Here is a 23,603-nt window from a genome sequence, read left to right on the forward strand (position 1 = left end):
TGATGCTGAACGGTCCCAGAACAAAAGGCTCATGGCTGGCACCTGCCTCCTCCGAGCGCGCCGGGGGATGGAGATGCGGGGGCGCAGGCGGGAGCACCTGGCGCGGGAGGGACACCGGAGTGAAAAATGAAGTGAGAAAAGAAGCGGGGTGCGCCCAGGGTGGCAGCGGTGACAAGAGGTGACCCCTGAAGCACAGGTCTGCGGCAGGGCCACCTCCGACTCTTCTTCCACCTCCTGCAGCGCCTTCCAGGCAGCCGAGCGTGTCTCCGGCGGCCACTCCACCAAGAGCCGCTGCTGCCTCCACGCCCGCCCGCCCGCCCGCGGAACCAGTAAGTAGCTGTGCGCCCGCCGCCTGCACCCGCCCGACCCGCAGCTTCCAGCTGCCCGCACCGCACGCACAGCGGGCAAGTCCGCAGCTGCTGCCGGCCGCCGCAGGCCGGGCGCCAGGGGCAGAGCCCTGGCCAGGCATCTCCACCCTCCTCGATCTCTCCAGTCTTGGCGCGGCTTCTGCAGAGCCGAGCGCGAGCGGGGAGGGTCTCCCGCCCTCGCGGCGAGCTCCCTGAGCGCCGCGCCACCCCTCTGTCCAATGGCTTTTCGGGGGTGGAGAGTGGGGGGGCGTCGCCTGCAGGCGAGGAGCCACTGCCGGGGTGGGGCGTGCGCTCTGCACCATCGAGCCAGGCTGACGTGCCCGCCGCCCAAGCGCGCGCCGGGCGAGTGTGTGTGCCGGAGTGTGTGCACACGCCTCGGGGGCTGGAGTGACTGCAGTGGGCTTCTCCCTCCGCAGGCCCTCCGGCGGCTCAGCCCCGACCTGCCCGCGCGCCTTTGCGAAGCTCGGCGTTTTCATCTTCCCGAGCCTCCTTCATCCTCCCCTCGCGGACCTCACTTTTCCTTGTACCCAGGGGGTTGCTGCCAGGCACCCCTCAACCGGTGCAAACATCCCAGGCGTCTCCAGTTCTCTCCTAAGCCAGTCTTTTCCATTTGTCTTTCTCTGGGGTTCCTCCGCGAGCCAGTCCAGGGCTCTCCCATCCTTGGAAATTGTTTCTGTTGGACTGCTGTGCCGAGGTGTTTAGAGCTTGAGGACTTGATCATTTTGATTCTTTCCCTTTCCTCCCCATCTGGGCAACGGAGCAATGAAATTTCCAATCGAGACTCCAAGAAAACAGGTTAACTGGGATCCGAAAGGTTGGTATCTCCTACTTTTGGCCGCCCTCGCCCTGCCTCCACCTCCAGCGTGTGCGCGCCTCCGTGAGTGGAAACACTCTTGCTCCCGGCAGCGTGTGTCCTGAGGCAGAAAAATGCGCCTGGGAACAGCAGTGAGGGTGGGAGGAGGGTGGAGGCAGCGTGGGTTCCAAACCCAGATAGTGCCTGTCATTATCATATAGTCATTGTCCCTCCTGGATTGTTTCAAAATCTATTTAAAGATACATGAAGCTGGCTGTTGGGCTTGAAATTGCACCAAGTGTCGGTATTTGCTTTTGACTTGGTGTGTGCGGGTCTGTCTGTGTGTGTGTCCTTTGTTTCTGGTGATCTTTGTCTCTCTGGCAGATGGGTGGGGTGCCTCCCCCTGGACCTGGGGCTGCGCTGCCTGCCCAGGGTGTCCTCAATGGGAAAGGTTTCCTGGCAGCAAGTGGAGCTCAGATTTGCAGCAACAGTCCCTGGAGGTGGCCCTTCTTGTTGGGCGTGCGTAATAATGGAGCCCACAGGGGCCTTCTGAGTCTTCCCTCAATCTTATTACCAAACCAGGCAGCCAGTTTGGCTCTGACCTGAGTAGAAGGAGGAGGGGGGAGTGGTTTGTGAACAGGGTGGGGCTGGAAAGGGCTGGAGAGGGGGCAGCCCAAGCAGAAGTGTCATTTACAAGCTAAGAATGTTGGACAATGTTTCCTCCACGCAAGCGACTAAGTCAGATTTGCTGCACCTGGCGCTGGCCACTGTGTCTGTAATTAGCATACAGATGCTAAGGCTCCTCATGAGATCATATGGGAGCAGGAGAAGTTGAAAGCCAGTGTCCAGTTTTGACAAGAATGCTATTATTTAACATTTCTCTTATCTAAAGGCTGATTCTGGCTTGGACACACCTCTGCACATATTGGGGTTGAAATTTCTTTTTTAGATGTGTGTGTGCACGTGTGTGAGAGTGGGTTTAGTGTTCTTTACGAGTACTTTTTTTCTTTTCTCCAGACTGGAAAGGAGGAAACCCACTCATTCCTTAAGTCAATGTCTCATGAATTGACTAGCTATTGAAGAGTGGAGAGATAGTGCCAATTTTTAACCCTGAGGCTGTTACACCTTAAATATGACCTACACCTTCTCTTTTGTCTCTACATCTTTGGGAATATGGAAGTGTGCCTTGGTTTTGGTATTGTTTTTGTTTGTTTTTCTAATTCCCTGCAAAGCATATTCATTGAATACCTGCTACGTAACAACTGCTATCCCAGGTACTGGAAATACAGTTAGAATAACACAGACAACAGCTCTGCCTTCTTAGAGTTTATAGTGAGGGAGACAGACCTAAACCAATCATTGCACTGGAGAATGCATAATTACAAGCTTATGTATGTTCATGAAGGAGAGCAGCAGTGTTTTAAGAAAGTGTCTGCTAGAAGAGGTTGACAAGAATCAGGGGAGGCGGGTGGTCAGGGAATGCATTCAGACACTTGTATTGAGACCTGGAGGCTATGTAGGGATTAAATGACTAACGAGGAGGACTGTTGCAGAAGAGGAAACAGCAAGTGCAAAGGCCCCGAGGCAGATGTGTATTTGAGGAACTGAAAGGAAGTTTCTATGGCTTGAGCAGAAAGCAGTGTGTGTTTGGAGGTGTGGCTGGGGGATATGCAGGATCAGACCTCGAAGCCACCTGTTCTTGCAGGTAGGGTGTGATTGTGGCATGCAGGAGGACCATAGTCGTTATCTTAAGTCACTGAAGGGTTTCAAGTTTCAAAACAAATGCTGTGTAGCTCTTGTGGATGTGAGGTACCAGATACCATGGTGTCAAAGGCTAGGGAAGGAGAAGTGGATGGAGTAGGGGGCTACCGAGGACACGAAATCTACAGGCTTTGAGTGAAGAATTTGTGGAAGTGGAGGAATTTGAATGACTGAGACAGCAGCCAGGGCAGGACCAGTCTTGAGGGAAAGCTCGAGTGTTCAGTCCAGGACCTGCTGAGTGAGAGATGTCCCTGTGTCCATCAAGAGGTGTGTCAAGTGGGCAGTTGTCTAAAGAGTCAGGTCGGCATCTTCAAGGCACTCTGATAGGGAAGACTGTGGGGCTGCCTCCGTGAAGCTTGCCTTGGCTTTTAAACTACATTTCTATATGACTATCATTCTCTAGATATTTATGCCACAGTGATAAACACAGATGAATCCCACAGATGAATCCCACATGTTAGATCCTGACACAGTGAAGAAGAAAGCAAGTAGCATCTACAATCACAATCATTGATGCTAAAAGTGAAAAGACCCTAATAAAAATAACAGCATTTGATGAGCAATCATTGCATGCCAGATGTGTTCTGTACATTATTTCATACTAGAGGCCTGGTGCACGAATTCGTGCATGGGTGGGGTCCGGCCAGCCCACCCCAATCTGGCCGATTGGCCAGCTGCAGGGAGGGGCTGCGGGCAGTTGGCCGGCTGGCCCTGGCCCCTGGTCAAACTCCCCTGGTCAAACTCTGGGTCGAACTCTCATCGAGGGGACAATTTGCATATTAGCCTTTTATTATATAGGATAATCATTCTCATAATGCTTATCTGATGATATAAGTGTTATTGTTCCCCTTTGACACTGGATTGCATTAGGACACCCCTGAGCTGCTACTAGTAAGGTGCTCAGCCATCATGCACAACTGTTCCTAAAGCTGGGGTGACAATAGTTTTCCCTAGCCAGGTGGAGGCAGAAGAAGAGTGGGAGTGAGGATGAGATATCTCACACCTGTATAGAACTATGTGCCAGACATCGTATAGTTTTACATGCATTAAATAAATAAATTATTAAAATTAATTATACAATTAGATGATTAATTTATTTAATCTTTATTTAATCTCAGGAGAAAGATACTATCCTTATTTTACAGTTGAGGGAACTGAGGAACAGAAAGGTTGAGTAACTTGCCCAGGGTTATAGAGATAGTAGGTAGTGGGGATGGACTATACTAGAGGCCCTTAAGTACTCTGTAAGTCTATCACTTAAGTTGTTGGAACCTCTGGCTCTTGCCTTGTGAGGCTCCCAGAATTCAGAGATTGGAGAAGCTTGTTTCAAGGAGAAAAAGAAAAAGAGGGGAGGAAGAGGGAGAGGAGGAGAAACTGGAGGAGGGGAAAGGGAAAGGAGAGGAGGAGGAGGAGGTAGAGGAGGAGGAGGAGGAGGAGGAGGAGGAGGAGGAGGGAGGCAGGCAGTGAATGAGCTTTTCCCACTAACCCATCCAGCCAGATAGCATCTTTGCCTCTTCCTCTGGTGGCTAGGGAAGGAGAAGTGTGTTTAGCAGAACAAAGATAAAGGGGAACCTAGAATTATACCAGAGAAGCGCAGGGGCAATTCACATTAAATAGACTATAGTATTTGGGTATTCACAGATTTGAACCTTCCGGTGGAGGCGCTCACAGATTGTGGAGGAAAGTTGTAATTATGATGTTTTGCTTACAGCACCGTTACCTGACAATTTAATCGTTCAAAATGAAGGTGGATTGAGAACAGATTGGTTTTGATTGCTCTTGGGTGAATTACGCAAAGCACCGTCAAGAGGTTTAGGTGTCAAATTAAGACCTAAAGGTGAAATGATTATTCTCTGGCGAGCTCTGGCCTCCCTCCTATTTGTAAAGCTAAACCTTTAACAAATAGCTCCTGTTTGTGCAGGACCCACACAAAAGTAGATTGACACTAAGTCTCAGCTTCCATAGCAGAACTTATGTGTATTTTAAATTGCTGGGGTCGCTTGATAGTTTTTCTGCTGAAAATTGGGATTGGTTTGCTGGCTTTATGCTTTTAAAAAACACACAATAAAATCAGCAAACAATATTCCCACAGTTTGAGAGAAGCTGATAAATATGGCTTAAAAAAACTCTTGATTTGGGGGCAAAAGAATGAGTTGCTAGAAGTAGCTTCGCAGTAAGCTGTTAGACTGTGGGCTGCTCATTGAGGCTCTTTGGGCTTCACTTTCCTGCCATGCGCAGGGGGGGACATTGGCCCTATTGGCCTCTTTGACCCACCTCTTCAACTTGCCCCCTGGATCTGACCTTTGGGCCACTTGGCTTCCTTTTGTTCCTCAAATAGAGGACACTTGTTCCTGTCTCAGGGCCTGGGCACTTGCACTTCCCAAAGCTTATAATGCATGTTTGCATGACTGACTGCTTTCCACCCTTTGAATCTCAGCTCAAATGCCAGCTCATTAGCAGAGGACTTCCCTGTCCCCTCTGAAGACCTCTCCTCTCCTTCCCCAGCCCTGTCACTTATGTCAACTGTTCAGTTGTCCTCCTGGCACTTGTCCTGATCTGAAGCCATCCTGCTTACTCATGTGCCCTCACTAGCATGTGAGCTCCAAGAGCAGGAACTTTCCCTGTCATAACCCCAGTGCCCAGGGAAGAGCCTGGCACACAGTAGTCACTAACTCAGTTACTGTTTGCTGAATGGATGGATGGATGCATGGAAGAATGGATTGGAGAGGATTTCTCAGGCTTCATGCAGGATGGGAATTCCAGGACTTCCCCAAGCTACAAAAGGCAAAGTACACAAAGGAGAAGGGAAGTATATCTCTAAATAATGGAGTATCAGAAATGACAGCAATATCACCTCTTCCTTGCAGGCTCCCAGCTCTCTCACACCTCCAACAGACTGTTTCCTTCTCTTCTTCTGTTCACCAGGAGTGAAAGGCAGATCGGGCATGAGGTGGGGATGGCTAGGTGAGCTGACACAGATCTACTTGGTGTCCAGTGAATAATTTGGCTCCTATTGGCCATTGGTGTGTATGGCCAATACCTTTTGAGGTATTTAAATTAAAGCTGCAGAACTGAGGATGTTTTTAAAAAAAAAAAAACACCCTGCATTTTTAGTGCATATTTTAATGCAAAATTCCAGAGAGGCCTGTATTGTATGTGTGTAGCATTTTTCAGTTTACAGAACACTTTTTACAAATTATCTCACTTGTTATTTAAGCAGCCCTCTTTTTGTCCATATTGGATCTAGATTTACTGTTGGCAGTAGAAAGAGTAATGACTTGTTTGGCGGGACTGCAAACAGGTAGAGCTGGGGCCAACCCAGGCCTTTTTGATGCTTCTGTCCAGGGCAATTTCTCTCAAGCTTTCCTCCCTTCTACACTCTCCTGTTTCTTCTTATCCAAAAATGTATTCAGAGGTTGCTCTGAAGGATTTAGAGAAATAAAGGCTCTCGGTTGATCAGCGAATTCTCAGTCGATGGCTGTTCTCTGCAGGTTGGGTTTTGCACTGGTCGCACTTCATCCCAAGAATCCAGTTCAGGTCTCTGGGATCCCACTCCTCTCCTAGCTAAAAAGAAACTCTGGTCTCTGGTGAACGTGAGCCATGCTCAACTTGCAAGGCCGCTCGGCTGCCATCTTCATTAATGTGTTTCCAAACTCATTTGTGTAGCTTAGATTTTCTGGAAAGAAAATAATCTGTTTTGATTTAATATCCAACTTTCAAGAGATCAGCTTTCCAAATGGGATTAATAATGTGCCAAAATCACCACAATTATCCTAGAAAGTAGAGAGGAAAGATGTTCCAAAGACTGTCTGAGCCAAGGTTTCGTCCAGGCTTCTATTCCAGGGGTGTCTAAGGGAGCGTCATCATCCTTTGCTAATCCCAGTGATTTTTTGGTAGAATTAAGACTAGCTAGATTGACTTTGTTATTTCACCCATTTTCAAAACATCTGTGCTTTGGCTCTGTATTAGTCTGCTCAGACTGTCATAACAAAATACAATAGACAGGGAAGCTTAAACAATAGAAATTTCTTTTCTCACAGTTCTGGAAACTGGAAGTCCAAGATCAAGGGCTAGCAGGGTTGATGTCTGGTGAGGGCTCTCCTCATGGGTTACAGATGGCCACCTTCTCACCGTGCCCTCACATGGTGGAAAGAGATAGCTCTGGTGTCTCTTCCTCTTCTTAAAGAGCACAAGCCCTATGAATTATATCCCCACCCTCATGACCTCATTTAACCTTAATTACCTCCTAAAGGCCCCATTTCTATTACAGTCACATTGGGGTTAAGTTTTCAACATGAGTTTTTTGGGGGACATCATTCAGTCCATAGCAGTCTCTATATGAGTATCATCTTAAAACAGATACATTTAAAAAACAATCCACATCTTGCCCCAAATTTGGGAGACTTCAACCAATATCCCTACAACTGAGATGTAGGATAAAGTGTATCTAATAGAGGCACAGAGCTAGGGACCCACTGTCAGCAAGAAGCATGTTCTTCTTGGCTAGTGGATTCCTTTTACTTTCTAATTTCCATAGGGAATTAGATAGTGTGTGTTTAATGATGAACAGAATGAAGCAATTGTATTGGTAGTCAATTAGGAGGTTTGCACAGCTCCCTTGGCTGAAGCAGGAGGGTGCATACCAGGGATGAATTTTGCTGCACTCAGATTCTGTTCTAAAGGACACTGACTGGATGACCAGACAGGGTTAGAGTTGGTTAGGGGCTCAGACTTGGTTATGGAATCTCCCTAAACATGGCACCAGCATCATGCTGGTGATACCCACATGGCAGATTTCTTCTGGAGGAAAGATGTTCCCAGTCAGCCTGCCCAATCTTGAGTCTACCCTGCAATCACTGGGATTGCAGAAGGATGATGACGCTCCCCTGACACCACCGGGAAAGAAGCCTAAACCAAATCATGGCTCAGACAGTCTCTGGAACATCCTTTTTCTTTAAGGAGGTCAAAGGGACCTTCCTCTTTTTGGCTCTAGTCTGAGTGGTACTCTCAGTGGAAACTACTGTTTTTTCTACGTCAGGTTCATGGCTGTTACCCAGAATGGAGAAACAGAAACCTCATGTTTACTTAAGAACACTTACTTGTGGTTTGCAAAGTGTGAGATTCATTTTTCCCTCGCAAGTGTCTAAACCTGACCAGTATGAACTGAAAATGAAGTCTGACTTTCTAATCCTCTCTTTAATGTTTCCACCACCTTCACCTATTTTACCCACTCCCAACCCCCTGCCTCTGGTAACCACCAATCTGTTCTCTGTCTCTATGAATTTGGTTGTTTTAGAATCCCCATATAAGTGAAATCATATGGTATTTGCCTTTCTCTGTCTGACTTATTTCACTTAGCATAATGCCCTCAAGGTCCATCCATGTGGTTGCAAATGGATTTACCACCACATTCTTTTCATTAGATGAGAGTCCCTAAGTTTAGTTCGAGCTTGGGGAATGGGGGTGGAGTAGGCTCACTTTGGAAGGGAGGAAAGAATTTGAGCACATTTTAAAATCACCATAAGCATTTCCCCCTATTATTGAATACATACAAAGTACGTGGCACTGTGATAAGAACTCTGTAGTCATTATCTCCTATACTGCTCTTTCTAGGCCAAAGAAGCAAGTGAAATTATTATCCCAGAGCTTAAGCAACATGTCCCAAGTTACCGTGTAGCTCTGTGACTTGAACCTGGGTGTCGGCTAATGCTGTCACTCTCACCTCTAACTTGTACTCCTCCCCTGATAATCCTGCAGAAAAGAAACCTGGTTGGTTTCATTTAACCCTGCTTTCCCAGTTACCCACAGAGCCATGGTATATTAGAAAGACAGTGAGTAGGAGGAGGATTTATGTAAAATATAAATATACAGTCTTATAACAGCATACCTTCCATTCTAAGCAGATTATTCAAATACAGAAAGCATCCATTGAGACACCATGCTATGTGTAGATCTGTCAAACATTCACCCAAAAATGACCACACGATGTAATCTGTTTCTTCTCACTGTGAATCGAGAGGGTGAGAGTGACGCCTCATGCACCTGAGTCCCCTTCTTTGACAACCCCCTGCCTTTACATACTCGTGACTGAAAACCCAGCCTCCTTGGATAAAGCCAGAAGAACAGGACATCCTTCAGGCTGAGCAGCAGAAAGGTCAGGGGTGGGTGTCTGCTGTGTGTCTGCAGCAGCCCTCCTGTCTGTGTGGTGTGATCTAAGGACAAGTCAGAGTGTAGCCAAGATGACAGGGACAGTGTGCCTGGGAGTGACGTCATATACACAAGCAGAAGCCATTGGTAAAGGACTATTAGCCCTCCTTGTCCTATTTCCAGTAAATATATATATACATATATATATATATATATATATATATATATATATATATATATATATATATATATATTAATCCTCACCTGATGATATGCTTATTGATTTCAGAGAGAGAGAAAGAGAGAGAGAAACATTGATGTGAGAGAGAACATCGATGAGTTGCCTTTCATACATGCCCCCACCAGGGATGGAACCAGCAACCTAAGTATGTGCCCCGCCCGGAATCAAACCCACAACCTTCGATATATGAAACGATGCTCAAACCAACTGAGCCACACCAGCCAGGGCCCAGTAAACATCTTTTTACTACCTTGTAGCTTTTGCTTTGCATTCTGAAAGAGAAAATGATTTCCAGGAAGTAGGATGCATTTGGTAGCTTCGAGGTCCCCATGCTGCCAAACATTGAATGCCTGGCTTATTTCTGAGGCAGTTTCATATTGTGCGGATGGCGTTGGAGCTTCGGTGTCTTGGGCAGAGGAGAATGAAGACAGTTCTTGTTACTGCCACCATGGGCTTTGTTGACTATGTCACTGTCCATGCACAACATGGCAAAGAGAGGCGAGCCCCAGGGCACAGGGAGAGTGGGTTGAATGAAGCTGCCTGGGCCAGCTCTCATGGCATCTGTAACCATAGTAACCATGGGCTGAAAAATTGCCCGGATGTGGCTAAGCCATTGTACCCACCTCTGGTTCTGTTGTTTTCCCCTCAATTCCTTTACCCAGAAACTATCCTCACTCCCTACACCTTTCCTCCCTAGTCTGCCCCTGACCCCATACAGTGACTGACTTTCAGGGTGGTTTCTACACTGGTGATTGAACTTCCCACTGATTCTTTATTTTCAGTTCTTGGACCTACAACTGATTCATTATGACCCAGTCTAAGCCACATGCATGTGATTCCTTAGTGTTTCAATTTCTACTATGAAAAATTGATCTTAAGTCATGTAGCGTACATACTTCAGATTTACATGTAGCTGTGCATAATGATGGTGGCTCATGGCACTCCTTGTTTCAAATAACACTCCTACATTTACAGTCTGGTTTAGACCTCAGGAGTTTCAGATGTGTTATAAAAGAACAAAGAAAAGCAATGAGGTACAGTAAGGTCTCTGGCCAGGAGATCTGGAGTTTGATACTGGCTGGAGACTGAGGTGTGTCATGGTGACATGAAGGTGGGGAGGTGGGTGGTGGCCAGATTATGCAGGTAGAGTAGGCATTGTAAAGGAATTTTTTTTTTCTGAGAATAGTGGGAAGGCACTGAATGGTTTGAAGCAGGAAAATGACACAATCAGATTTATATTTTTAAAATTATTTATATTGCCCAGCCAACATGGCTCAGTGGTTGAGCATCAACCTATGAACCAGGAGGTCACAGTTCCATTCCTGGTCAGGGCACATGTACAGGTTGTGGGCTCAATCCCCAGTAGGGGGTGTGCAGGAAGTAGCCAATCAATGATTCTCTCTCATCATTGATGATTCTATCTCTCTCTCCCTCTTCCTTCCTCTTTGAAATCAATAAAAATATATTTCAAAAAAATGTATTTACACCACTCATAAATCAAATGATTGTTTCAGCAAATGTTTATTGAGGACTTACTATGTGTCAGGCATGGAGCTGGGGGCAGGACTCATCTGGGGGATTCAGTTTTCTTATAAGAAATGACAGGAATTTTTGAAAAATATTTAGACAGGAAAATAGCTTTTTTTGACGTCTTTGGTTGCAAACTACTGGTTGCAAATGGGAGGTGTATCTTAAAGCAATGGGCCCCCAAGTTTTCAGTTTCTGTTCATTAAAATTACTTTTTCCCTGGCTTTGTTACATGGCCTTTGATTTTGTGATAATTTACATATCTGCAGTCAACCAGCAATAACCCAAAAACCATGGTGCACCCATATTTTATTGTACTTCAAACGCCTTTTGGAAGCATTCAGCATAATGGGCCTCATAGAAATTGCCAGCATCCCCTCCATACCCTCTGTCACTTTGTTACTGGTGTGTCGGGAGGCACTGTGACATTGGGGTATTTCTCCTTTGACTACAATGGGGCCCCCTGCTAGTTGAGTCCTTGTGGCCTCAGCTCAGAAGCCAGCCCTGAAGCCTGAATTAATGAGAGGCTAAGGTGGGCTGGTCCCTTTCTCTGGCGGAGTGAGAACCCAGCTTCTATAGCAGCGTGAATGCCTGCTCGGCAGGCAATGCTCTGCATTCAGACTCAGTCTAAAGACAGGTTGAGCCGACAGCCACAGGGGGTGGGATTAAAGCGTATCAGTCCCTGTCTACAAGTGACCCACATCACTCTTTCCCATGACTATCAGATTGCCTAAAATCCATCAGTTACTCTATTCATCAACATTTCATTCATCCATGTGGTTATTCCATAAACATTTACTGAGTAAGTGCCCACAGAAATTGAGCTAGGCATTAGACAGAGAAAGATGAAAAGGAGCTGAGGTTTTATACGCAGAAAAGTGACAGTTAGCCACCCAGGCAGGTGCATAAACAAGTATTACCATATACCACGATCAATGCACTGATAGAGATGTGGATTAAAGCATCATCTCCAGAACCCATCTGGTTAAAATGCAAATATATTTCCTCTGGATAACATATGAGCTCTCCATTACCCATGGGGACAGCCGTGTTAATCAAATTTCTATGAGAGAGCGGGACCAAGAGGGGATGGAACTCAGGGCCAAAAACATATTGATGGGTTGGGATAAAGTGGGAAGGGAAAAGTCAGGAGCATGAAAGACAGGCTTGGGGAGGTGCTGTGCAGGGAGCAGAGCAAGGGCCCTGGCTACTTGTACGGTTGTGTGATGGGGGCAGGTGGGATGGAGGCGAGCAGAGGCAGAGGTTGTGCGATAGAGGAGAAGGGCACTGACAGCAACCTGTCACTCGTGTAAATGTCGCCCAGTTTACATTGAACTCACTTCAGAAACTGGAAGGGACTTTGAGACACCTAAACCCTCTGAGGCTTCTCAAAGGGTCACACCGAAGTCTAGAAAGGTCAGGTGGCTGGCCCCTGCCCAGGCGGCAGAGGGGACAGAGCCCATCTCTGAGCCCTTATCTGCTATCCTCCATTATTCGACATCACCTCTGACAATATAGCTGACAGGTGCCGGGGCCTATTTTTCCCGCCCCCTTCCTTTGGGAAGAATTAACGAAGAGCTATAGCTGTACTAGAGCCTACAGTGTATTAGCTCTGAGATTGTTCTTGTTCTCCGTAAGTCTACAACAAGTATGGATGTGAATATATACTGAGTGGCCAGATTATTATGATCTCTGAATGCATAATAATCTGGCCACTCAGTATATATGTATATTAGAGGCCCAGTGCATGAATTCGTTCATGGGTGGGGTCCAGCCAGCCTGGCCAGGGGGAGGGGACATGGGCAGTTGGCTGGCCTGCCTGCTGGTCGAACTCCTGGTCGAGGGGACAACTTACGTATTAGCCTTTTATTATATAGGATATACACTGAGTGGCCAGATCATTATGTGTTTATAGAGATCATAATAATCTGGCCACTCAGTGTATATTCAGCCTCTTGGAGAAGACATCCATTCACCTACTTAGTGAATATTTTTAAATATATTTTTATTGATTTCAGAATGGAAGGTAGAAGGGAGAGAGAGAGAGAAACATCAGTGATGAGAGAGAATCATTGATCAGCTGCTTCCTGCACACCCCCTACTGGGGATTGAGCCCACAACCTGTGCATGTGCCCTCATCGGGAATTGAACCATGACCTCCTGGCTCATTTGTTGATGCTCAGTCACTGAGCCACACCACCTGGGCATAGGTGAATATCTACTGAGCACCTGCCTTGTGCCCAGCGCTGCCCCACGCCTGGTGACACAGGGATAGACAGACAGCACAGTCCCTGCCTCCTGAAACTTGCCACCTGGCCAGAGCTCAGCTGCTCTCACAGCCACTCAGACCACTTCCTCTGCATTCGAGAAATCTGTCAGGCACGAGTAAAGGGGTTGAAAAAATGTAATAACGAGGATGAAAAACAGGCCATTCAGATGTTATATTGCTCTGCAAAAAAAAAAAAAAGTTTCATTTGATAATTGAGTAGGAAAGGAAGGTTGATCCTGATGAAGGCAGCAGTATTCTGTTAGAAAATGCAGCAATTTCAAAGGCCTCAGGACTGCCTCGATTGTGTTGACATTTTATTAAGAATCTTTGTTAATTAGGACCGTGTGGCTTGTGCACGTATCGCTGGGATGTGACGAGTTTGAGTCTCCCCAGAATTATGACATGGAAATTAATCTCCGAGGAATTGCAGGAGGCCCAAATGTTAGCTACTTAAAAGCGCTGGCTCTCTCTCTGAGCGCTTTTAAGTAGCTAACATTTGGGCCTCCTGCAATTCCTCGGAGATTAATTTCCATGTCATAATCATGCACCGGGCCCCTCTCTCTCTCTCTCTCTCTCTCTCTCTCTCTCTCTCTCGCAGATGAGAACTTTCCACCCATGCAGGAATTCATGCACTGCCCCCCGCCTCTCTCTCTCTCTCTCTCTGGCAGATGAGAACTTTCTGGTACATGTGACTTCCAAAGTGTCTAAATTGACACGTCTTCTGAACAGGGGGAAATTGGGGCTCCTGTTGGTTATGAGCCTGATAGTCTCCTTGCTACATTTGGGGTGCTGGGGCAGACAGGTCAACAGTGACTCCAACATGCCAGCCTGGATCATGAGGGCTTACGGAGGCAGCAGCTGGTCAGAGTGACCACTACCAATCCAGGGAGGGACTGGCTGGGGTGACCACTACCCATCCAGGGAGGGACTGGCTGGGGTGTCCACTGTGAATCCAGGGAGCTGTGAGAGTATTGCCGGGAGTTTGCGGCACTGTGGGGGTAAGGACACACTTCACTGCTAGGATTCTCAGCTGAGTGGCTGGGAGAGACCTGTAGGAGCCATCCAGCCAGCAGCTACCAGAGGTTTCTGCTCTATTTTAAACCGGTCCTAGCGATGAGGGGAACCCTGCCTGGTGGTGCTGACAGTGGTAACAATGGCCATTCTGCTATGGAGATGAAGGGCGTGTGATGAGGAGGCCAGAGCTCACGTTTGTCCCCCAGCTCTGCCACCCCCATGCTGGTGTTTGTGGACAGGAAAGGCCTAGCACCAGCTGGCTCTTGGGCAGGGATGTGTGTCTTCCTTGGATGTGCATCAGGGAACTAGCTAGTCTCTGATGGTGACGCAGCCCATCCCGTGAAGAGCTGGATTCCCCATGTTTTCCAATAACTGCTTCTGTCCTGCTTCTCCCTCATGCTAGTCCAGGGAAAAGGCCCCATTTGATCATTAAAATGCAAGTAAACCTTCCACCTTCTACCAAAGAAGAAGGTAAATAACCAGATGTACCTCCCAGGTCCTCTGGCAACACCATTCAACTTTACTTTGACTTAAAACGGGTGGGAATTGGACTTTGCATTAGCTAGCTAGCTGAAAGTACATGGAGACCCCAGGATTTAGGAAGCAGGGATGTGCTTGTTTTGTAGATTTCTCAGGAAGTGGCCTTGTTCCTCCTCTTGGTTTATGTGACTTGCAACGTCAGCCCTGGATGATGTCACAGCTGCGCCCCTCCGTATCCCTTGGCTCTTACCACTCAGGGAAAACTGGCTGACTTCTGAGGGCCAAGTCTTGCCCTTTTTGCGTTTTTCTCTGCTGCTCCCATGGCAGGCAGAAAGTGCAGGGGACTTACTGCACCCCCAGAGCCGCCCTCGACCAATGACCGATGGGTGATGGAGTAAAAACACCCCAATTCCCTCAGCCATGGTAGGAGAACTCAGGAATATGTTTTACGTGAGGTCTCAGTTTCCCCAGGGGGAAAACGTCCATTCTCCCAGTGATAGCTAGCTGGATGCTCACCTTTTATTGGTTTTCTTGGCTGCTTTCCAATCCCCTTTCTTTTCTACTCCCCTACGTGTGCTTCTTCACCTCCCAAACAACTACTGCGCTCAAGTCCTTATCTTGGATCAGCTTTTAGGGGAACCCACATTAAGACCTAGGATAAGGCTTTCTTTTTCCCTGGCTTCTCTGCCTGATTCCCCAGCCAGCTAGCTTCCAGTGAGAGGACAGGGTACGGTGCCCCAGATGCTGCCCAGGCAGGCTAATGGCTCTCAGGGGATGCCGTCTACAGCTAAGCAGCAGCTTTCTCCCCAAGACATTTTCAGCACAAATCCTGTGCTGCTGAGTAATCCATAAAGCATGAAAAGAGAGGTTGAGGCTTGATGAGACTCATCTCAGCCTCATCAAACCGTTGCTCCCATAATCCTCCTCCTGAGAAGATGGCAAAAGGAAGCACAGTTGATTCTTGTTATTTGCAGTAGCTGTGTTCTATAAAGTGGCTGCGATTACTGAGTTATTGAACACCAACCACTGCTTCTAGGGAAAATACAGGGGTAGGTTCCTGCAAGCCTCTGGTCACCACGTTTCATCAGCTGATCAGTACATAACCTTGTTTTCTGTGTGTTTCTGTTTAAAGGCACCTTATGTGATGTGCATTGTTGATTCATTAACGTTGACCTCATGGCCACAGCACACTGTAACTTGAGCAAGATGGAACCTACCTGGTACACGTATTTTCTCCATAGGCATCAAAACCCGGCGCTCAGAAACACTAGACAGAACTTCAACACTGTGCTTAGTGCCGTTTTAAACAATTAAACGGCAAAAAAAAATTGTGGAAAATGTGGTATAAATAGACACAGTATGAGAGCTGATGCAAGAAGGCAGCACATTGCCATATTCGACTGCACCTGGGAACACGTGTGTTGAACGACTCAAGCATTTTGTTGCTCTGAAAATGTCTGCAAAAGTTCCATCAGTATTGATTTGGGGTTACAGATGAATTTTAGCAAAGAGGATTTGCAAATCTAGAGTCTGCGAGTAATATGGGTTTACTTTTTTTTTTTTTTAACCCCAGTACATTGGGACTCCATTTCGATTTGGAATGTTTATCAAATACGTGTGCCATGCTCGGCGATTGATTCTGAGATGATCATTAGATGCTCTCTGCCCTTAGGAGTTTCCATTCTGATGGCACAAGGGATTAAAACTATGACACGAGATGGAGTGTGCATTGGAAGCAGGAATAATGGCAAGCCAGAGACTATTGGGAAGAAACTGCAGTAACTGGGTGAAAAATATTGAGATCCTATCAGAGGTCTGGGCTAGAAGGACCACTGGAGGAGTGAAGAAGAAAGGTCTAGGGATCTACTGGCCACCAGCATAGTGGAGTCAATTCTTTCTCTTAAATTACAAGGAAAGCAGTGTCATCCATGAGGTATGGAATATTGGGGGACATGATTATAGGGAAAGAAGATGAGGATGGGTGAAGGGGAGGTGGCATCCGGTGGATAATTCTTTGCTGTGAAAGAACAGAGGCAGGCAGTCCATCATCTGTAGATTCCTTTTATTTTGTCTCTATGTAGCCTCAAGGATAAATAGCTGTATCATGTCTGTGCGGGCTTTTCAACTCTAGAGTCATTTAGGTCACACAGAATGGAAATCATTGCTTTTGACTTGCACAAGGGTAGCATGTCTTGGGAAATTGGTCCACAGTTTCCGTGAAAAGTCATTTTAGTGACTGGTTGTGATCCCCAAAGTAGTCATTTCCCCTGCAATTTCCCTGCACATCGGAACACTTATGGGCAGGATTCCTCTATTCCAATGCCTTGTGTTTCACCTGCAAAGGATCTGACTTCCTATGGCTGCGGATGCAGTCCTCCCTCGACACAGAGAAAAGTCTACAGTGAATGCATTCAAGCAAAGAGCAGATGAAGGTTTAGCCAGAGCAGGGGCTGAAATTCAGAGCAAAGAGAAGAGTGGTCCTCTGATGCCAGTGGCACCTGTCACCAGAAGTTTTCCCAGAGAAACTTCTACATTTTTAATCTCCAACATCCATCTATATTTCCTTTCATCTATTTTATACTAGTGACCCGGTGCACAAAATTCATGCACATTAAAAGGGGATTAATTAGAGGAAATAATTTAATATTGCTATTTGCTCTTTCTCTATAATAGAAGTGTCAGAGATGAAAGAAAATTAGTAAAATGTATATGAAAACCTTCCTCCTGTCAGAGTCTGGGGCACACCACAGCACCCAGAGTCAAGTCCCCGCCCACCCACTTGCACCTCAAAATCACGTGAGACCCAGACCCGGCTGCCCCCCCTCCCCATTGGGCTAGATCCAGACCCGGCCAGTCCCACCCTTGTCAAGCCCTGCAGGGCAGGGGGCGTAGCCTCAGGTCCCCTGGCCTGGCGCCAGGACAGGGGGCATGGCCTGAGGTCCCCCATCCCAGACAGAGGCAGGGGGCATGCCTTGAGGTCTTCCGTCAAGCCCCGCCAGGTAGGGGACATGGCCTGAGATCCCCTGTCAAGCCCCACCAGGCGGGGGGAGTAGCCTCAGGTCCCCTGGCATGGCACTGGGGCAGGGGGTGTGGCCTGAGGTCCCCCAGCCTGACGCCAGGGCGGGAGGCGCAGCCTGAGGTCCCCTGTCAAGCCCTGCCTGGTGGGGGGCACGGCCTGAGGTCCCCTAACAAGCTCCACAGGAGCAGGGGAGGGCATAACCTCAGGTCCCTGCTGATTGCTCGTTAAGGCTCCTTATGGGAACTTGGCCTCAGCTGTGGGTGCAGCCATCTTTGTGACGGAGTGATGGTCAGTTAGCATATTCCCTCTTTATTAGATAAGGTAATGCCTATCTCTGTAGCCCATGAGGTGAAATGCACTAATTTTTTTAAATTGATTTTGAGAGAGAGAGAGAGAGAGAGAGAGAGAGAGAGAGAGAGAGAGAGGAAGAGAAGGGAAGGGAAGGGAAGGGAAGGGAAGGGAAGGGAAGGGAAGGGAAGGGAAGGGAAGGGAAGAGAAAAACATTGATTGGCTGCCTCCTGCATGCACCCTGACAGGGGATCAAACCCACAACCTGGGTATGCACCCTGACTGGGAATCAAACTTGTGACCCTTCCATGTACAGGACAATGCTCCAGTGGTCGGCAAACCATGGCTCACGAGCCACATGTGGCTCTTTGGCCCCTTGAGTGTGGCTCTTCCACAAAATACCACGGCCTGGGCGAGTCTATTTTGAAGAAGTGGCGTTAGAAGGAGTTTACGTTCAAAAAATTTGGCTCTCAAAAAAAATTTCAATCGTTGTACTGTTGATATTTGGCTCTGTTGACTAATGAGTTTGCCGACCACTGCAGTCTAACCAACTGAGCCACACTGGCCAGGGAGAAATGCATTAATTTTAATGGCAATGAATAGGGCAAAGCAACTCTTGGGAGCTGCTCTGGCAGGAAGCAGATGCCAAATTCTTCTAACGGAAGCATCTTTGACGACTGTGACTCATTCGCCTTCATCCCCATCACCAGGCAGGGATTGGCTGGGTGCCAGGAAGTCTATAGCCAATTTAGTGGTACAAGAGAAAGGAGAAGGCACTGTCAAAGGATATGTTTTCCCGGTTATCAAAGACGGCAATGCTATGTCCTAGCTGATAGGAACCCAAAGTGTGCCCTGAAGAAGCTGCCAGACGAGTCTGAATAGGCACCTTATGTTTTATGGCCCCAGCTACCGCACACTTAACAATAGTGTCTACCTTCAAACAGGCCATTAGTTAAACACTAGACTTTTGAATCAATTGCTGTATCTAGGTCTCCCTTTTGCTAAGGACGCAACCAACTGTTCAAAGTGAAGTTTACTTTATAAATGAATTCAAGTGGAAGGTTTGGTGAAATGGTGTGTTTAAGTTTTAACATGATTTGCCTGTTGCATCACATTTTCTTTTTAAATAACAGAACCTCCTAATGTGGCTGTTAGGAAGTGCATTCATTCATGCATACATTTATTCATTTAACAAATATTCATTTACCGTCTGCCAGGCTCTGTGCAGTACTCTTGAAAACAAGAATAAGAGCCATGTTTTGTATTTTTCAATGTTCCTCCAAGAAAAACTGTTCTATTGTACCGCATTAATTCTAAGATGCATCATTTTCATTATATAGTGTTTCTGAAATCAGACTGTGTCTCACTACCAATGGTATATAATCATTCAATTGGCATCATTAATTTATTAGAAGTACAAAAAAATAATGATGCATTTTGTACCTGATGATATGTTAGATTTGATAGGAGATATTTGCACAACCAATATATGACCCCATTTGGGGTTTAGCACTAGCGTTAGGCCTGTAGTTTTAGGCACTGTAGTTGGTCCAGGGATGTCAGAATTTGGGTGTCAGGATGCCCAGGTTAGGGAAGAGTCAGAAGGTGATAGAAAGCCAGCGGTTCAAGCTGCACAGTAGAGAAAGTCTCCATGCCCGGAGTCTCTGCCTCTTCGCTCCCTCTTTGGGCTGCCGCATAAATTCATTGCGGTCAGACTGCCAGTCATCAGAACGGAGCGGGAGGAATGAGAAATGGCACTCAGGGCTGCAGCGTGGGAGATGGAAGGCTAGAGTCCGTGTGTAAAGTGAAAAACGATCATTTCAAATACACCGTTATTTTTAGCTCATCGAGGTAAAATTGACAAATAAGCTGCAATGTACTTAAAGTGAATAATGTGATGATTTGATATACGTACACATTACAAAAGGATTTCCCCCCCCTCCCCCGATTGAGTTAATTAACGCATCCGTCTCCTCACATAGTTGCCCTTTTTGGTGAGAACACTTAAGTTCAACTCTTAGCAAATTCCAATGATATCAACTATAGTCACCATGTTAGTCATTAGATCCTCAGACCTTAGCCATCTTATAGCTGTAAGTGTGTACCTTTTGAACAGATTCTCCCTGTTTCCTCCATCCCCCAGCCCCTGGAAGTCAGCATTCTACTCTCTTTCTGTGGGTTCAACTCTTTTTTTTTTTTTAGATTCTATATATCATGAAGTTTTTGTCTTGCCCTGTCTGACCTATTTCACTTAGCATAATGTCCTCCAGGTTCATCCATGTTGTTGCAAATGGGAGGATTTCCTTCTCTTTTAAGGTTGAATAATATTCCTGTGTGTGTGTGTGTGTGTGTGTGTGTGTGTGTGTGTGTGTGTAACATTTTTTAACCCATCCTTTGATGGACACTTAAGTTGTTTCCACACTTTGGCTATTGTGAATAATGCTACAATGAACATGGGAGTCCAGATACCTCATCAGGATACTGACTTCATTTCCTTTGGATATATACCCAAAAGTGGGATTACTGGATCATATGGCAATTCTATTTTCACTTTCTTGTGAAATCTTCATACTGTTTTCCATAGTGCCTGTACCAATTGACATTCCCTCCAACAGTGCACCAGCCTTCCCTTTTCTCAGCATCCTCTATAGCATCTGAGCCAAACCAGCTACGGCTACTTTTGGTGTTTGAAAGCTTGTACTTATCTCTTGTCTTTTTTATAACAGCCATCCTAACAGGGTGAGGTGCTGTCTCATTGTGGTTTTTAATCAAATGCACTGTTTTTTAAAATAACAAGCCTGTAAGATAGGTATTTATAGGGTACCAGTATTATCCTGGTTTCATGTGTGGAATTGGGGCTCAGAGAGGGTAAGTGACTGGCCCAGCATCATGTAGTCAGTCAGTCCTTGCACCAGGATGCAGGCTTTGGATTATGGAGCATCAAAGTCCAATCCACTTCCAACATGCTGCACACATCCAAAGTCTCAGATCAGCCCAAGCTGGTTTGGCTCAGTGGATAGAGCATCGGCCTGCAGACCCAAGGGTCCCAGGTTTGATTCTGGTCAAGGGCATGTATCTCAGTTGCAGGCTGCTCCTTGGCCCAGGCCCTGGTCAGGGCATATGCAGGAGGCAACCAATCGATGTGTTTCTCTCACATTGATATTTCTCTCTGTCTTTCTCTCTCTCTTCCACCCTCTTTAAAAATCAGTGGAAAAATATACCCATGTGAGGGTTTTAAAAAAAAAGTCACAGATCATGCAGTGACCCTATGTCCAATCATGAGAGGTCTCAGAGAAGTTCATGGACAAGTACACATAGTAGCATCAGAATCCAAAATTAGGGCCACTGAGCAGAAGTCCACCAATGTCTTGAGTAAATTCCCTGTGTGCTATGGCACAGGTACATGGAATGGACCAGATTGGGAGGGGGCGAGTGCCCAGAAGGCCCAGGGAAGTACCTGGTAGCCAGGTGAGTTAAGTGCTGAGGTTCAAAAATTTGTACTTTACTCCAATCAGACTCCCAAAGAGTGGACGTGCTCTTGTCTCTAGGATTCCAGAACTCATTGATGGGTATTTTAATAAAGCTCATGATCCTAAGAGGAGTTTGCTGTAGAGATGAGCTTACAGTCCGTAGCTGAAAACTGATGAATAATTTTAATTATGTTTCTAATATTTGTAAGGATGTTCTGCCCTCAATAGATTTCTTTTAGATTTTGATCCTTTGCAGATTTCAAGGAAATTTAAAATGTTTTGGTTCATTATTTTAAATCACTATTTTATTTTACTTAGAGTTATCGAATAGCTAAGAAGAATTTTATAAATTATAAGAAAGAATCCAAGCTTTCAAACACCAAAAGTAGCCCTAGCTGGTTTAGCTCAGTCGATAGAGTGTCAGCCTGCAGACTGAAGGGTCCCAGGTTCGATTCTAGTCAAGGGAACATGGCCTGTTTGCAGGTTCGATCCCCAGTAGGGGGCATGCAGGAGGCAGCCGATCAATGATACTCTCTCATAATTGATGTTTCTCTCTCCCTCTCCCTCCCTCTCTGAAATTAATAAAGTATATTTTTAAAAAACACACACCAAAAGTAGCTGTTCAAATCTGAGAACTAGGAAGAATTCTAAGTTGTTCACCTAACAACTAATTTATTCTTACAAAGGTGACATTATTATATTAATTCAGAAGAACCACCTCCAATGAATGGTCAGAAAAGTTGTCTTTCTAATGATGCAACACAACCAATGTCACCCTTGTCACCACTGTTTGTCATCAATAAGCATTTGTTGAGTACCTAACTACTCATTGCCTTGTGCAAGGTGTCCCACAAAAAGACTCGTTCCCTGTCTTTTGGAGTTTCCAACATAAGAACAAACATATGGAGAAATACATATAAGAAATAAATTGAAGAGAATTAGAGTATTCTGAATGCACAGTGAGAAATGTATAACCTAAACATGGGTCATAGGTGACTGTGGTTAAGTGTTTTCTAAAGGTTGAAAGCAACATTATAATACACCAAGAAGGGAAGGTTGGGACAGTATCCTTGAAGCTGCATGTTAAATTTAGGTGGAGAAAGAGAAAGCTGGTATTTTCAGGTTGGGAATTGATCCTAATGGCAACACTGCTGCTGAAACTGGCGACCTGAAGACCTATCAGAGCTTCGTGTGAGCCTTTGCAGTGTGAGGCCAGTTGTGTCTAAGGATTAATTGAGACCTGAGCCTTCTGGGCATAAACATGGGCACTGGATCAGCCAATGTATCTGTTAGGATGGTTTCTACTGCAGGTGACAGAGAGCCCAGCCCAAGTGGGATCCAGCCCATTCTAGGACTCAGGACTAAATACATCAAGGACCGAGTATTTTTTTTCATTTTTTCCTTTATTTTTGCTTTTTGAATTGTTTTATTTTTCAATTACAGATGCCATTCAGCATTATATTAGTTTCAGGTGCACCTCATAGTGGTTAGACATTTAGATAACTTATGAAACCATCCCTCCGATAAGTCTAGTACCCACCTGATACCATATATCATTATTATAATTCACTTCTTTTTAAAAAATCCTCACCCAAGGATATTTTCCCCCATTTATTTTTAGAGAGAGTGGAAAAGAGGAAGGGAGAGAGAGAGAGAAAGAGAAAGAAACATCGATGTGAGAAATACATCAATTGGTTGACCTGGTGAGGATCAAACCTGCGACTTAGGTATGTGCCCTTGACTGGGAATCAAACCTGAGACCCTTCAGTGCACAGGTCAATATTGTAACCACTGAGCAGCATGGCCCAGGGCCAATTCTTCATTTCTTGATTCTTCTCTGCATTGTTCTGTTCAAGGCATGTTCCTTCCTGGTGGTTCTAAGATGCTGACAATAGCTCCAGGGTTTCATCCTCCCAGATTCACATCCTTCAGGGAAAATAAAGCTAAATTTTCTAAGGCTCAAACAAAAGTCTTGCAGTTCAGTGTCTTAGTCCTGATTGGCCTGTCTAAGGTCAGATACTCATCTTTTATCCAATCATGGGGGGAGTGGGATCCAACGTGCTGATTGGCTTACTCTGGGTCATGTGCTTCATTCCTGGAGCTCTAGAGTGAAGGTAATTACAAGGAATGGGAGTGGGGCTGAGAGTGGTTTCCCTAAACAAAATCAGGGTGCTGTTGCTGCAACACGGCTTGTCATTGATGCTGAGCAAATGGAAGGGGTAGAGA

General features: G+C 46.1%; 1 protein-coding gene across 1 annotated transcript in view; it reads left to right on the forward strand.

Annotated features, from left to right (window-relative positions):
- The first annotated feature begins 685 nt into the window (after window positions 1–685).
- The window catches only part of KCNK10 (potassium two pore domain channel subfamily K member 10), a 109,430-nt gene continuing 86,512 nt past the window's right edge, over window positions 686–23,603 (forward strand). The window contains exon 1 of the mRNA XM_079768928.1: window positions 686–1,182. Coding sequence (XP_079625054.1) covers window positions 1,131–1,182 — 52 coding nt within the window. The 5' untranslated portion in view covers window positions 686–1,130. The remainder of the gene's footprint in view (window positions 1,183–23,603) is intronic.

This window comes from Cnephaeus nilssonii (assembly GCF_951640355.1).
Source record: "Cnephaeus nilssonii genome assembly, chromosome: 4".
NCBI lineage: Eukaryota > Metazoa > Chordata > Mammalia > Chiroptera > Vespertilionidae > Cnephaeus > Cnephaeus nilssonii.